The 16,164-nt window shown below is 37.6% G+C and overlaps 1 protein-coding gene across 1 annotated transcript in view; it reads right to left on the reverse strand.

Moving 5' to 3' along the window:
- Positions 1-16,164, reverse strand: part of Lama2 (laminin subunit alpha 2) — a 470,233-nt gene that overhangs the window by 264,004 nt on the left and 190,065 nt on the right. The window contains exon 16 of the mRNA XM_032895270.1: positions 1,453-1,564. Coding sequence (XP_032751161.1) covers positions 1,453-1,564 — 112 coding nt within the window. The remainder of the gene's footprint in view (positions 1-1,452; positions 1,565-16,164) is intronic.

Here is a 16,164-nt window from a genome sequence, read left to right on the forward strand (position 1 = left end):
TAAGTAGTGTTGTAGAGTTGAACATCCCAGAGCACTCAAATGATTCCTTCAAGATACTATCTTAATGAAACTTAAACTCTTATTTACCTACAAGCCATTTCTTCCAACTAGAAAAATCACACACACACACACACACACACACACACACACACACACACGAGAATACACATACACATAGAGAGATTTCAAGTAAATCAAATTTCAAACTACCTATAAGAAAAACAGAGAATTAATCTTTCAAAACTTACTCTAAAATGATATGCCAAGTTAAAAATATTAACATTTAAAAATTACAAATCTAGAACAATAAGACACCAATAAAGATCTCAAGTCTCGCTCTTTTTCTCTTGCTCTCTTGCTCTCTTACTTTCTTACTCTCTTCCTCCTCTGCCCTCTACTCCTTTACTATTCTACTCTGTCTGTCTCTATTTCTGTCTCTGTCTCTCTGTCTCTGTCTCTCTGTCTCTGTCTCTGTCTCTGTCTCTGTCTCTCTCTCTCTCTCTCTCTCTCTCTCTCTGTGTGTGTGTGTGTGTGTGTGTCCCTTTCACTGTCTCTACTATCCCCTAAACTCCCCTCCCCATGCCCTAAATAAACTCTATTCCATACTGTTAAAAAAATGGATTTCAAGCTTCATGTACTCAAGCATGGAAAAAAGTCTTCAGGAGTAGTTATTTCTTTCACATGCTCTGCTCTTGAAGCTTTAAGGGTTGAATGCTTTAGAATACTGGGCCTTGAACACTTTCTTTAGAAAGAAATGGAAGGGAAGGGTGATAGGACATAAAAGAGGGAGAGGAAATAGAAATAAAAGGAAAATATTCTGGAATATTATTTTGCTACAATCAATGGATTGCTGGCTAAAGAGGGAAGAAATATAGAAATCACAGTTATAGTAAGACAAGATACTTTAAAGATAGCTTTGAAAATACATGGTTAGTATTCTATTTAAAAGCCATGAGCTCTAGGCAGACATTCTAATTACTCCATTCATCTAGCATGGATGTAGGAGGGGCTCCTAAGGCCCTACACCTAACTGAGGAGCCACTAGCAACAGACAGTTGCTAGGAGAGGGAGAGTCATTCTTCTTTGGGGTTATGGCCACTGTGGGGTAGGCTGTTCATGCTATTTAAGATGGTCCATGCCCAGACACATATGGAAGGCACTCATTGGACTTAGCAAACTAGTATCAACAATCAGAAAGTAGACACGCATTAGAAAAAGAAAAGAGAACTCATTGGGGGACCCAATGACCTGGTGGAGGAAGTAGGGCTAGATATCATCATATTTCATCAAAAGCACTTATGGAATTATCAAAGGATTAAACAACAAAGCCAATTTTATTTAGGTAATATGCTGTCACTTGTCTGTGAAGCCACAGGCTGAACTCTCCAAAGCATCCATTTTAGAGCAGTTCATTGCCCACACTGTCTGAGGGGCTCATGCCTACGAACTTACTTCACAAGAGCTGCCACTGTACCCGGGTGGACACTGGCAAACTTCCACGGCAGACGCGATACTTCTATCAGTAGGATAGGGGACGGCAGATTCAAGATTCACAGAGCTCAGCCTGGGAAGAGAGTAAGTATAGAAACTATGACGTATTTAGAAACCAGATGGATGGTAATATGTGATTAGCCATAACAACGTAAATATGAAAGAGTTACATATGCTGAAAAAGAATGCTTCTATAATTTGAAGCTTCCACCTTTTATTATAGGATGAATATTGACTACCAATGGACTCGGCATCCATTGACTCAACCACTGTAGACTGAAAATACTTGGAAAAAAACCCTTGCATTTGCACTGAGCAGCTACAGACTAATTTTTGTCAAATTTTGCAAGCTTTATTTTCTTTTTAAATTATCTTTAATCTTTTAAAATATTCTTTGTCATTATTACCTAAATAATAAGTCAACAACCATCTATTTATATAATACTAGGCTTGTATTAGGTATTATATATAATCTAGCAATGATTTAAAGCTATAATTTAAATTTAAAGTGTCCTATATGGTTTCACATGGAGTGTTGAACGCTTGGTCCCCCACCAGCGGTAGTGTTTTGGCATGACTGTGGGGTCTTCTGACATAGGCAGTAGATCACAGTGTGTAGTCATAGACTTTGTCCTTTAACCCTATTTCTGCCTCAAGATATTTCTGCTTCCCAACCCACTGAGACACAACAAATGATACTATATAAAAATGTCTTCCAAACATGCATGTGTTTGAACATACTCCTTAGATGATGGTGCTGTTTTGAAAGGCTATAGAATCTTTGGATACTGGGTGACTGGCAGAGAACTGTAAAGGTATATCTTGAGGGTTATAGTCCCTCTGTGCTCTGGTCAAGCTTTTAGTCTACGGAGAGACTGGTTCTTAAGTTGCTTTCTCCATTAAACTCAACTATAAGCCAAAATATATTTCTCCTCCCTTTAGTTGTTACAGTCAGGAATGCTCTTTAATTTATTTTAACCTGTCACCGTATAATCGAAATATGTATTTAGAAAAATTTGCCAAGGCAAAGAAACAGAAACTATCCAGATGGTCAGTAAGGAAGTTAAGCTACTCTACTTGTTATATTTACCATGTGTGTGTACATGTATAACTATATAGTTATTTATCAAGAAAAACTTAGTGGCTAGAATGTTATAGAAAAATCAGTATGGATAATTTAGGAAAATTTGTGTACATTATCAACAACATTGCTGAGATAGAAATTAGGAAATAAATTTAATTCTAAAAATATCATGTAATAAATTAACCTAAGAAATAAGTTCTTCTAGAATGAACATTAGGACAACAGTGACAGAAATTGAAGAGGAAACAAACTAAGTGGACATCTAGAATTCATGGATTGTAACGTCTAATAGTATTGAAATGCCCATAACATGCAAAGCCTACTACATACATATTCAATGCATTTTTCATTAAAATATTAATGGTATTTTTATGGAGCTAAAAACAAAGGAGAATCAACAATTCTCTAATTCAAACACAAACATTAGAGTCCTGTAACACAGAGAGCAAACTTCAACAACTCTGGATGCATTTCAGTGGCCGATTTAAAAATATTTTTCAGAAGCCATAATGACCTGACTATTCTGATGACCAGAACACTTAGAAAAATTAAACAGCCAACGGAATAAAAAAAGAGAGAGCACAAAAACACATACACAATATTTTTTAAAAGGTATCAAAGACCATACATTAGAGCAGGAGAGCTGGCCCTTGCTGGCTAGAGCATTAGGTGATCTGGCAGGCACAGTGCTGGAAAAGCTGGTCCTACTGGTGTGGTATAGGAGAATTGGCAGGCTCACCAACTCAGTTTCCACCTAGGGCCAGATCTGAGTTGGCCCACTCCAACATCTACCCCATCTATGAACACCTGGAGTGTGTGAAAGGACCTGTCTTTCAGATCTAAACCTTCAGGATCTCCAAAACGGGAGGAAACATCAGGATAACCAAGAGAAGTCTTGGTGAGGATCCAGTATTGATGGTGTAACAGAAGCCAGAAGGCCCTGAACCAGACCAATGTTTCATTGCAATGAGCATTTGCAAACAAAGATGTGTGGACATACTGTGCCATGCTACAGCTTCCATGATGAGATATTTTTATGCTTTTTTATTTTCTTAACTTTTGTTTTCGATTTTTGTTGGGGAAGGTTGCAAGGACAGAGGGCAGATTTGAAGAAGTGGGAGTTGAGTGGGATTGGGGTGCATGATGTGAAACTCACGGAGAATAAAACCAAGTTAAAATATAAAAGTGACGACACCTTCAACAGTTAAGAGAAATCTGTATGCAGATGATCAAGCCTGAACTCTATCTCTCCTTCTACACAAAACTAAACTAAAACAAACAGAAAGAAACAAAATAAGACACAATGACAGAAAAGGCAAAATTGATCAAAGTCCTAAATGTAAGAAATTATGAAACTAGTGGAAGAAACTACAGGTTGGAATGAGTTATGCAGCAAAATTTTGTCTCAGAAAAATAAGATTATTCCACTTAAATAAAAAATTGGTAGATGATATGATCATCAAATAAAAATCCTAGTATTACATGTGGGATAACTCACTATCAGGTAATTGTACAAAGAGGCCCTGACTACGCCAAACAATACAGACTATTGTTAATGTCCTTGATTGCCCAGCAGAATTAGAACAGAAACCCATGTTGCTTAAGACAGCACACACTTGGGTTGTAGGATATTTGGAAATCAGGTAGGATCTGAGATGACATTCCCCTTCTGACTAGTTTTCATAGCACTGAGATAGCTGTGATTCAAGTTGTTTGAATGAAAAAAAATGCCATCAATAGTCCTACTAAGCTGTAAACCCTATGAGGTACAGCAATGACCTAGTGGAGAAAATGTCCTCCGGCCTAATAATGACATGTTGTTATAGGAGTAACCAGTAATTAAACACATTCTGATGAATTATGACCAAAATGTCATGGCTGGGAGATCATACACCCTAGGGTTAAGATAACTACTGTTTTCCTTAATGGTCATAGTGTCATTTTGCCTTCTGAGTATTGATTAGTGTTTCTCTCAACTTTCATCAAGATGTTTCTTTTTGCAGTGGACATTGGTTAATGAAGAGACTCATAACCAGTCAAACTGATGGGAACCAGCAACAGTGGAGGGTTCCTATATAGGGCAGTGCTCTTCTCCCAGGCTCAGGAACACTGTGAAAGAGAGAGAAGAAAGAATGTGCAAGGCAAAAGACGCATAGGCATGTTGTGAGCCCTTGGCTTGCAGTTATGAATAGAGCAGGTACAAACATCTATATGCAAGTATCCCTGGGGTAGTATGAAGAGGACTTCGATTGAGTAGTCATATAGCGGGATCAGAGGGTCATGATGTTTTTAGAAGCCCCACATGGATTTCCACAGTGGCTACACCAGTTTACCCTCCCACTAACTATAAACAAAGGCGCCTCATTCCCAAATCCTCACTCATATTTACTGTCATCTGTTTTCTTGATGCTGGTCATTCTAGTGGAATGAGACGATCTAAAGCAGTGTTAAGATCTGTTTCCCTGCTGGTTACAGATACTGAATACATTTTAAACTATGGATTCCCTACTTTTGTTTCTTCTTTTGAGAGCAATCCATTCAGCTCATTGGTGCCTTTATTGGTTGAAAGTTACTTTCTTTCTTCCTTTTTTTTTCTGCTATTCACTTTTTTCCTTCCTATTACCTAGATAGACCATTGGAATAGGTGTTAATTTTTATATAATCCTTGAAGCAGAAAAGGAAATTTAATTGAATCCTTTAAATAGGTTGATGGATGGAATCATTTTGGGCACTTAGTGACATCTGGAATCTTAAAGTGCATATCCTCTACACACAGTCAGCACTATTTTTGAGTGCTTTCTTTGAGGCTCTTGGTGAAAGGTCTTAGATTGATAGGCAGTCTTTATGGTGTTTCTATACAAGCATTACTTTAAAAAAATCACAAGGTGGAGTTTTTGCTCACCAGGTAAGCCTATACATGAAAGGCACACTTTCATGGGCATTTCTTTATGTATCTCTTACTCTTTAAGATTACATCCACAAAATAAAATTAGTATGCTTTTTTATTAGTTGAGAATTTCATACACATGTAAAATGGATTTTGATCAAATACATTCTTTACTCCTTCCCCTTCACTTCCTCCTCTATTTTCCCAATCCCTTTTCCTTTCTACAAAACAATATAATACTCAGTTCATTGAGTGCTGCCTATACATGCTAAAGTGTGTAATTCTATATACTATATAGATATATAGTATAATTTCTATAGGGCTCTATTCCTGAAGAAAATTGACCCTCTCTGTCTGTCTCTTTCTGTGTCTGTCTCTTTCCATCTTTCCATTCTTTCCTTCTTCCTTTCATTCCTCAATGAATTTTCAATAATTCCACAGTTAGGGGTAGAATTTCACGAGCTCTTCTCTTATTTTAAAGGGTACAATTATGTCATTTTGGATACTCACAATATCATAAAGCAGCTACTTCTATCTAGATCTGTGGTTTTCAACCTTTCTAATTCTGTGGCCCCTTAATACAGTTAGTTCTTTGTGACTGGTGACCTTAATCATACAATTATTTTAGATGCAACATCATAACTATAATTTTGCTACTTTTCTGAATAGTAATATAAATAACTGATATGCAGATGGTCTTAAGTGAACATTATGAACTTCTGATAAATACATGGATGGATAGTTGAATGGATTAAGGAATAAATGGATGGTTGGATAAATGGTAGACATATTCAGGATTAATTAAAATACACATACGTTTGTAGGTAAATGGAATACTGTTACATTACATGTGATGTCTAAATTAGCCAATGACAACCGGTCTATCCACATTTCAAAAATATAAAAAGCAGTCAGTAAGAGTTAAATTATATATTTGATCTGAAACAGAAAAAATGAGGAAAAGTTAATTTGGGCTTAAAACCAGAGTCTAGAAATGTCCTTAATGTATCATGGCATCTAGCTGCCTAGAATTAATGTACTATCAAATAATAAGCCTATATTTCTGATCATTAAGAATCAAATGGTTTCACTGTTGATAAATTAGTTGATTACCATATAAAAGAGCCACAGCTTACTAACTAGCAGTTTGATTTATAAAGACAGATATGTTTCAGAACTTTCATTATAAAATTGACATTTAAACCCAAAGAAAGGACATCTAAAAGAATGATCATTTGAGTTCTTTAAGAAACAATTTAAAAATGAGGATGCAAAACAAAAAATATTTTCAGTGAACTGCCAAGTCTCCTTTGTCTTTTGAACAGCAGATGTTCATCTCCTTAATCTCTTAACCATTTTGAGCTGTGAGAAATTTCAACACTAAACCATCTTTCCCTGTAATATTCCACATTAGCATTCACTGAGCAAGCCCAATGTTCATTAAGTTCTGCTGTTTGTTAAATGAGAATTTAATGCGTTTAACCATTTTAAGTGTTACCCAGGAAGAAGGCTGTGGTTTATTTCTTTCCCCCCTCAATATGGCCATTTGCTTTTCTTGATACCAGGCTGCATTCATTTAAATACAAAGTGTTGGCAACCATAAAGTACTGAACATTGAAAATGCATGAACTCTCAAAGCATTGTCAAAGAAGTCAAATGCTTGAACTAATTCTCCTTATGATAACTTAAAAATATTGGTAGGATAATGGATGGAGAAAGGAGACATGACCATAAAACTCACTGTGGAAAATATGTGAGTCACGTCAGACACTGTCCTGTTAACATATTCTGGTTGGATTAAACTTCTCAACAAAGTTGACTGAGTTATGGTACAACTAAACCACCAAAACAAAATGAAATGCTGGTATCATTTGCCTTTTCTTTTGTACACACATTTTACTTAACCAAAGACTTTCATTTTATTCAACTTAAAAAAATTAACTTAGGATTAGTCAACATAGAAAGATTTTATGGCTAGAAAAATATTTTATTCTGTTTGCATTTGTCGAGGCCTAAGGTGGAGATTCAGCATGAGCATCAATATCGAGCTTGGCTATGTAAGCTTTTGATAACAGCATTCGGAATACTAAGAGGCATAAACAAGGCCATTTCAAGGCCTGCTTGAGCTACAGAACCATCCATGACAACTCAAAGACTATGCTTTAAATGCAGAATAAGAAGAAAGCTGGGGTTTTAGCTCAGCATTGAAAGGATAGATTAACAAGGGTAAGACCGAGATTAACCAACACCAAAAGCCTGTGTGGCCACTATATTTTGGGGATTTTACAAAGTCTTTCTCATTAGAGGTGACTGATCACTTCTACCTCATTTCTTCTAAACAGGCGACAGGATGACTTACTAGTCTGAAAGAAGTATGTGTGTATGTGTGTGTGTGTGTGTGTGTGTGTTTGGAGTTTATGATGTGGTGTGTGTGGTATGTGATGTGTGAATGATATGTGCGATACATGTATATGTGTTGTGTGTGTGGTATGTACATGGTATGAGGTGTGTATGTGTTATCAAGTACTTTAACTGACTTGTATTATGACTTGAAAATACAGATAAGGAGAATTGTGGACAATCCTGACAGCACAGGGGAGACCACCACTTCTGCTCACATTCCTGGCCCAAGAGTAATCTGCCAGGTGCCCTTTGAACACAGGAACCAAGGAGCAGTCTGGGACAGGACCACTCTGGTATCCACCTGCGTCCAGAGCTGACCCTATCCCACAGCTCTCTGTACCCAGATCCTGCTGGGAGAAAGTTGGTTTCCAGGAATGCTTACAGGAGGGTCAAGCCACTGTCTGAGACAGCAAGACCAGATAACATCAGAGACAACCTGATGGTGAGAGGCAAACTCAGGAACCTAAACAACAGAAATCCAGACAACTTGGCAAAATCAGAGCCCAGTTCTCCCACTAAAGCAAATACTGAATATCCTAACACACTGGAAAAGCATGATTTGGATTTAAAATCACATCTCATGATGATGATAGAGGACTTTAAGAAGGATATTCCTTAAAGAAATACAGGACAACACAGGGAAACAAGTAGAAGCCCTTAAGGGGGAAACACAAAAATCCCTTAAATAATTACAACAAAATACAACCAAACAGATGAAGGAATTGAACAAAACCATCCAGGATCTAAAAATGGAAATAGAAACAATAAAGAAATCACAAAGGGAGATAACCCTGGAGATAGAAAACCTAGGAAAGAGATTAGGAATCATAGATGTAAGCATCACCAACAGAATACAAGAAATAGAAGAGAGAATCTCAGGTTCAGAATATAACACAGAAAACAACGACACAACCATCAAAGAAAATATAAAATGCAAAAATTTCCTAACCCAAAAGATCCAGGAAATACAGGACAAAAAGAAAAGATTAAACCTAAGGATGATAAGTATAGAAGAGAGCAAAGATACCCAACTTAAAGGGCCAGTAATTATCTTCGACAAAATTATAGAAGAAAACTTCCCTAACCTAAAGAAAGAGATGCCTATAAACATACAAGAAGCTTAAAGAACTCCAAATAGATTGGACCAGAAAAAATTCATCCCATCAAATAATAATCAAAACACCAAATGAGCAAAACAAAGAAAGAATATTAAAAGCAATAAGGGGAAAAGGTCAAGCAACATATAAAAGCAGACCTATAAGAATTATACCAAAATTCTCACCAGAGACTATAAAAGATAGAAAATCCTGGTCAGATGTCATAGAGAACCTAAAAGAACAAAAATGCCAGCCCAAGCTACTATACCTGCAAAACTCTAATTAACATAGATGGAGAAAGCAAGATATTCCATGACAAAACCAAATTTACACAATATCTTTCCATAAATCCAGCCATAAAAAGGATAACAGATGGAAAACTCTAATACAAGAGGAGAAAAAGCTAGAAACTAATCTTCTTGAAACAAGGCCAAAAGAAGAGAGCCACACAAACATAATTTCACCTCTAACAACAAAAATAACAGGAAAAAAAATCATTGGTCCCTAATATGTCTTAAGATCAATGGACTCAATTCCCCAATGAAAAGATATAGACTAACAGACTGGATGCATAAACAGGGCTGAGCATTTTGCTGCAAAAAGGAAATGTACCTCAGTGACAAAGTAAAACACTACCTCAGAGCAAAAGCCTGGAAAATATTTTTCCAAGCAAATGGTCTCAGGAAACAAGCTGGAGTAACCATTCTAATATCAAATTAAATAAACTTTCAACAAAAAGTTATCAAAAAAGATAAGGAAGGACACTTCATATTCATCAAGGGAAAAATCCACCAAGATGAACTCTCAATCCTGAATATCTATGTTCCAAATGCAAGGGCACCTATATTCATTAAAAAAAAAACCTTACTAAAGCTCAAAGCACACATTGCACCTCACAGAGTAAGAGTGGGAGACCTTAACACCCCAGTCTCATCAATGAACAGATCATGGAAACAGAAACTAAACAGAGAGACAGAGAAACTAACAGAAGTTATGACTCAAATGGATTTAACAGATATCTATAGAATGTAATCTACTATATAAAGAAACTCAAAGAAAAACACCACATGACCATCTCATTAGATGCTGAGAAAGCAATTAGCAAAATTCAATAACCCTTCATGATAAAAGTCTGGTAAGGATCAGGAATTCAAGGCCCATACCTAAACATAGTAAAAGCCATATACAGCAAACCAGTAGACAACATCAAACTAAGTGGAGAGAAACTTGAAGCAATCCCACTAGAATCGGGGACTAGACAAGGCTGTGCACACTCTCCCTACCTATTAAATTTAGTACTTGAGGTCCTTGTCAGAGTAATCAGAGAACAAAAGGAGGTGAAAGGGATACAAATTGGAAAAAAGAACTCAAAATATCACTATTGCAGATGATATGATAGTATACTTAAGTGACCCCAAAAATTCAACCACAGAACTCCTAAACCTGATAAACAACTTTAGCAAATTGGCTAGATATAAAATTAACTCAAACAAATCAGTAGCCTTCCCCTACTCAAAGGATTAACAGGCTGAGACAGAAATGACACCCTTCACAATAGTCACAAATAACATAAAATAACTCAGTGTGTTTCTAACCAAGCAAGTGAAAGGTTTGTAGGACAAGAACTTCAAGCCTCTGAAGAAAGAAATTGAAGAAGATCTCAGATGATGAGAGAATCTCCCATGCTCATGGATTGGAAGGATTAATGTTTGCCATTTTTGCCAAAAGCAATCTATAGATTCAATGCAATCCCCATCAAAATTCCAACTCAATTCTCCATACAGTTAGAAAGAGCAATTTGCAAATTCATTTGGAATAACAAAAAACCCAGGATAGCAAAAACTACCCTTAACAATAAAAGAACTTCTGGGGCAATCACCATCCCTGACCTCAAGCAGTTTTAGTGATAAAAACAGTGAGCAACAGTGATAAAAACTGCATGGCATTGGAACAGAGATAGGCAGGGAGATCAATGGGATAGAATTGAAGACCCAGAAATGAACCCATACACCTATGGGCACTTGATCTTTGACAAAGGGGCTAAAACCATATAGTGGAAAAACAACAGTATTTTCAACAAATGATGCTAGTTCAACTGGAGTCCACCATGTAGAAGAATGAAAATTGATCCATTCTTAATGACATGTACAGAGCTCAAATTTGAGTGGATCAAGGACCGCCCCATAAAACCAGATACACTCAAACTAATTGACAAAAAAGTAGGGAAGATCCTCAAACACATGGGCAGTGCAGAAAATTTTCTGAACAGAATACCAATGGTTTATGCTCTAAGATTTAGAATAAAAAAAATGGGACCTCATAAAATTGCAAAGCTTGTGTTAAGCAAAGGACACTGTCATTAGGACAAAACGGCAACCAACAGATTGGGAAAAGATCTTTATCAACCCTACATAAGATAGAGGACTAATATCCAATATATACAAAGAGCTCAAGAAGTTAGACTCCAGAGAATCAAAGAACCCTATTAAAAATGGGGTACAGAGCTAAACAAAGAATTCTCAGCTGAGGAATAGTAAATGACAGAGAAGTACCTAAAGAAATGTTCAACATCATTATTCATCAGGGAAGTGAAAATCAAAACAGCCCTGAGATTTCACCTCACACCAGTCAGAATGACTAAGATAAATAACTCAGGTGACAAAAGAGTCTGGTGAGATTGTAGAGATAGAGGAATACTCCTCCATTGTTGGTGAAATTGCAAGCTGGTACAACCATTCTAGGAGTTCCTCAGAAAATTGGACATAGTACTACTTGAGGACCCAGCTATACCACTCCTGGGCATATACCCAAAAGATGCTCCAACATAGAACAAGGACATATGCTCCACTATGTTTATAGCAGCTTTATTTATAATAGCCAGAAGCTAGAAAAAAATCCAGTTGTCCTTCAACAGGGAATGTATACAGAAAATGTGGTACGTTTACAAAATGGAGTACTACTAAGCTATTAAAAACAATGACTTCAAGAAATTCATAGTCAAATGGATGCAACTAGAAAATATCATCTTGAGTGAGGTAACCCAATCACAAAAATACACACATGTTATGCACTCACTGATAAGTGAATATTAGCCCCAAAACTTGGATTATCCAAGATACAATCCACAGACCACATGAAGGTCAAGAAGAAGGACCACGAAAGTGTGGATGCTTCAGTCCTTCTTAGAAGGGAAACAAAAATATTCATAGGATTAGATATGGAGACAAAGTTTGGAGCAGAGACTGAAGGGAAGGTCATCCAGAGACTGCCCCACCTGGGGATCCAGCACATATATATACAGCCACCAAAACCAGACAATATTGCTGATGCCAAGAAGTGCATGTTGACAGGAGATTGATATAGCTGTCTCCTGAGAGGCTCTGCCACAGCATGATAAGCACAGAGGCAGATGCTTGCAGGCAACCATTTCACTGAGAACAGGTCTCCCCACTGGATGAGTGAGAGAAAGATGGAATGAGCTGAAGGCGTTTGCAACCCCATACAAACAACAATACCAACCAACCAGAGCTCCCAGGGACTAAACCACCATCCAAAGCAAACACATGAACAGACCCATGGCTCCAGCTGCATATGTAGCAGAGGATGGCCTTGCTGGGCACCAAAGGGAGGAGAAGCCCTTGGTCCTGCCAAGGTTGAACCCCCTAGTGTAGGGGAATATTAGGGAGGTAAGGAGGGAAGGGGTGGGTGACTTTGTGGGAGAAAGGGGATAACCTATGAAAGGTAAATTAAAAATATCCAATAATAAAAAAGAAAGTATAGATAAGATAAAATTGTATGTGTATGTATGCTATGCTTATGTCAGGGATACCTGTGCATTGTGTGTGTATGTCTCTGAGAGGTCTGTGTGTTTGGGTGTGTGTGTGTATGCGGGAGAGGTACATGTTTGTGTACGGTGCATGTTATGTCTGTATGAATATTTTACTCGTGTATGCCAAAAGCATGCATGTGAGCATGCACGAGGTCAAAGTTGGGTATCTCCAGGAATATTTCCCTAGCTCATTTTTACAAACATGGTTTTGCACTCTCAAAATCTGCAGTGCACCAGTTGTACTAGATTGACTGTCCAGTGCCTCATTGGTAATCATTATCCTCATGTCCAGGGTGCTGGGATTACAGTGGAAAGTTGCTGCTAGGGCTCTAAATTTTAGTCCTCATGCTTGTGTGCCAAGCAGTGCGTTTAATAAACAACCTCATCTCCTCAGCCCTTCTCCAAATAGTTTGATCTGTGTCAAGTCGGAGAAATGAAAGAGGGATTCTGATGCTACTACAGTCATTTCTATAAACATAAAATGCTGGCATAAGATTTCATTTCCTTTTCCTTAGCCATTCAACTGCACAAAGTATTTAATCATATTGCAGCAACCCTTATATTACTATAAGTATATGAGTCTTGCTTCTATTTTGGATTTTGCTTTCTTTGAGTTCGTTGCCCCATATTGCATCCCAACCAATGCTGGTAAATCAGGTGCTAGACAGGCATTGTTCCCTCCCCTCATCTTCATTCCAGAAATTCAGGAAATTACTTCCGCCAGTTTACAAGGCTAAGCACTGAGATTTACACGGATACACACGAGACGCTCAGCATGTGTTTGCAGATTGAGTGAGTCAAATATTTACAGACACATGTTAAAGATGCTGGGATGAAACGCCTGTGGGTTTAAGCCCTGGCTCTATCTCTCATTAACAGCAGGATGAAAAGTGTGTTCTGTAAATACTTTTAAGTCCTAGGCTCCTTGTCAATGTATTTTGTTAAAATATGGACACCTGGACAGTTTATTTCAAAAGTAGAGACCAAGTATGTACTCATCGACGCCATGTCTCTGATTACCAAATTATTTTGCTCTTTTTGCTTTATCTTGATAGATAGGACTCTGTCAAATTGTATTCAATACAAAACTTCTAAATTCATTATTAAATTCACATAAAAATATCTTGGCTTTAAAAGGTTCTGTGTAAGGCTGAGTTCAAAGGGCACAATATACCTGAATAAAATACTTATGAAGCTCCTCAATATGTATAACTGTTATATGTTAAATAAAAACGTTTTCGTGGTGCTGGAGAAATAGCTCATCAGTTAAGAGGCACTGGCTGCTGTGCTAGAGGACCGAGGTTTGGTTCCTAGCACCTACAAAGCAGCTCATATCTGCCTGTAACTCCAGCTCCAGGTAAACGTATACCCTCTTCTGGCTTCTAATGTCACCAGATGTTCACATGGCGCATCAACATACAACCAGGCGAAGCAACAATATAATAAAATAAACAAATAATTTAAACGTTTCTTTTTAAAGATGTTGTACTTGTTTTCCTTCAATGAATGCATTTGAAGTGTACCTTCAAAAAGTCACAGTGGGCTTGAGTCTGTCATGGTAGCTACTTCAAATTTGGATCCAGGTCTATAGGGGGATTTCAAAAAATCAACCTTCCTTCAGTAACTAAAAGATTTAAAAAGCCAGGACACTGTCGTCCACATCCTGTTGGAAGTTCAGGTTATTCGTTTTTCTGGTTGTTGAATACACTCTAGGAAGTCTTACACTGGTGGTTAAGTGTTCCCCTTCAGGGAAGATGCCAATGACATTAGTTTCCTTTGCACTGACCAAACTACATCCTCTGCTCTCAAGAGCAAAGGGGATGTAAAAATTTCCAAAGGAATAGAATTTGGCGAACTATGATAATGTCTAGTGTGGAACCAGAAGAAAATTTGTGAAGAGTTTTGTGCCTTATAGGTACTTAGGAAATATTTTGTTTAATTTAATTGTCAAGGATGTTACTAAAGTCAAGATTTAGGAAACGTATAGGGGAAGTACACGCAAGTACTTGATTTATCTTACATTTCTTATTTTGGGGTGTGCGTGTGTGTGTGTGTGTGTGTGTGTGTGTGTGTGTGTGTGTGTGTGTGTGAATGAGTGTGCATATGGAGCCAGAGGTTGGTACTTGATGTCTTCGAGGATGGATATGAAACTTCACATACTGAGACAAGGTCTTTCACTTAAACCTGGAATTTATCAATTTGTCTAGTTTAACTTGCTTTAGGGAACAATCCCCTGTCTCCACTTCTTTTTTTTTTCTTTTCTTTTTTCAGAGCTGGGGACCGAACCCAGGGCCTTGTGCTTGCTAGGCAAGCGCTCTACCACTGAGCTAAATCCCCAACCCTTCCACTTCTTAAGTAATAGAATTCCAGGCAAATGTTCATGCTCACCCGAGACTTAGGAGGAGCTAGGTATCCAAAATGGTACTGATGGTTTGTGTGCCAAGACATTGTTCCATGCCTTTATCTTATTTTTGGAAAAAATAACAAATATGTTTTCTATTCACCTTACTAAGTTAGATCAGAGGATTGATTAGAGGATATCATCAGCCACACTGACTGAGTCTGTCAGCATTGTACATGACAACAGCAATAACAGTTGTGGAAATGGCAGAATATTTCATATGCTGGATGTCTGCAAGTCTAAATGATATTTATAGAAAGTATATTCACCTGGAATGAGATTGGTCAGACATAAACACTTCCTATGTGTGAGCTGATTTTTCTGTTAGAAAAGTGTTTGAGCAATTCTCTAATTCCATTCCCAAAGTGACCTCCTGAGGTTGTCGAGGCAATTGTCTTCCTTGTTTCAGAAACGAAGTGACTGGGGCACAAAGAGGTCAAAGCCATATTCATGTTTACAACTATTAAGTAGCTGTGTTGGAAACAGAAGTCAAAATCCTTGACCCTCAGCTCAGTTTCCTATCCAATTCCACCTAACGGCGGAACTGGGCAAACCTAAGCCCATTTTGCAGGGATAACTATCCTTCAGTAAGTCTAAATATGAATTGTTGCAATATCTTCAATTTCCTTGTGCTTACACATGAATGGTACACCAACTCAGAAGCCCACGGTGCAGCACGAGTTGAAATCAATTCAGGCGGTGTTGAACAAATATGACTCGTTCTATTGGTAGATCAGAGATGAATAAAATATGGCAAGCTTACTAATTCAGGATTCATGCTGACTTTCAGCTCTCCTAGAATGAGTTGGGCCTTCAGTCTGACTCTGTCTCTACTTCTTAGAAAATAGCCCTTCAGTAATAAGGGTGGCAAAAAGCAGTCACCTGCTTGAAAAGCTACTAAATCTCTCCATATAGCCATACTTCATGACCACATTTGTAAGTTCAGAGAGAACCCCAGAAAGATTTAAATGA

Source organism: Rattus rattus, chromosome 2 (assembly GCF_011064425.1).
Source record: "Rattus rattus isolate New Zealand chromosome 2, Rrattus_CSIRO_v1, whole genome shotgun sequence".
Lineage (NCBI taxonomy): Eukaryota > Metazoa > Chordata > Mammalia > Rodentia > Muridae > Rattus > Rattus rattus.